The 330-nt window shown below is 48.2% G+C and overlaps 1 protein-coding gene across 1 annotated transcript in view; it reads left to right on the top strand.

Annotated features, from left to right (window-relative positions):
• The window catches only part of LOC119588376 (low-density lipoprotein receptor-related protein-like), a gene marked incomplete in the record, with an annotated part of 2,151 nt that overhangs the window by 1,007 nt on the left and 814 nt on the right, over positions 1–330 (top strand). Inside the window, 2 exon segments of the mRNA XM_037937058.1 lie at positions 101–150; positions 296–330. Of these exon segments, the coding sequence (XP_037792986.1) occupies positions 101–150; positions 296–330 (85 nt within the window).

Consider the following 330-nt stretch of genomic DNA (forward strand, 5'->3'; position numbering starts at 1 on the left):
TATGAACATATCGCTATTGCCATCACTGATATTTCCTTGTCGATAAATTCATTGATTGTATACCGTTTGTCACATAACGTATAGCGACGTCCATTCTTTCAGACATCGAGAGTCAACTCTCGCCGGCCGAGGGAGAGGGCGAGGCCATGGGTAAGCGAAGGCCAGGAGGGGCTACGGCGACTGCGACAGGAACCCGAAGCAGCGCATTGTTTATATGTTATTCCTGTTCATGAATATATTGGTCCATTGGAGTTCGTCTGTCGATGTGACTAAGACCTTTTGTTTGTTCCTCCAGATGTCGAGGACCCCCTCAACCTGGTCGACAGAAAG

This window comes from Penaeus monodon, chromosome 23, assembly GCF_015228065.2.
Source record: "Penaeus monodon isolate SGIC_2016 chromosome 23, NSTDA_Pmon_1, whole genome shotgun sequence".
Taxonomy (NCBI): domain Eukaryota; kingdom Metazoa; phylum Arthropoda; class Malacostraca; order Decapoda; family Penaeidae; genus Penaeus; species Penaeus monodon.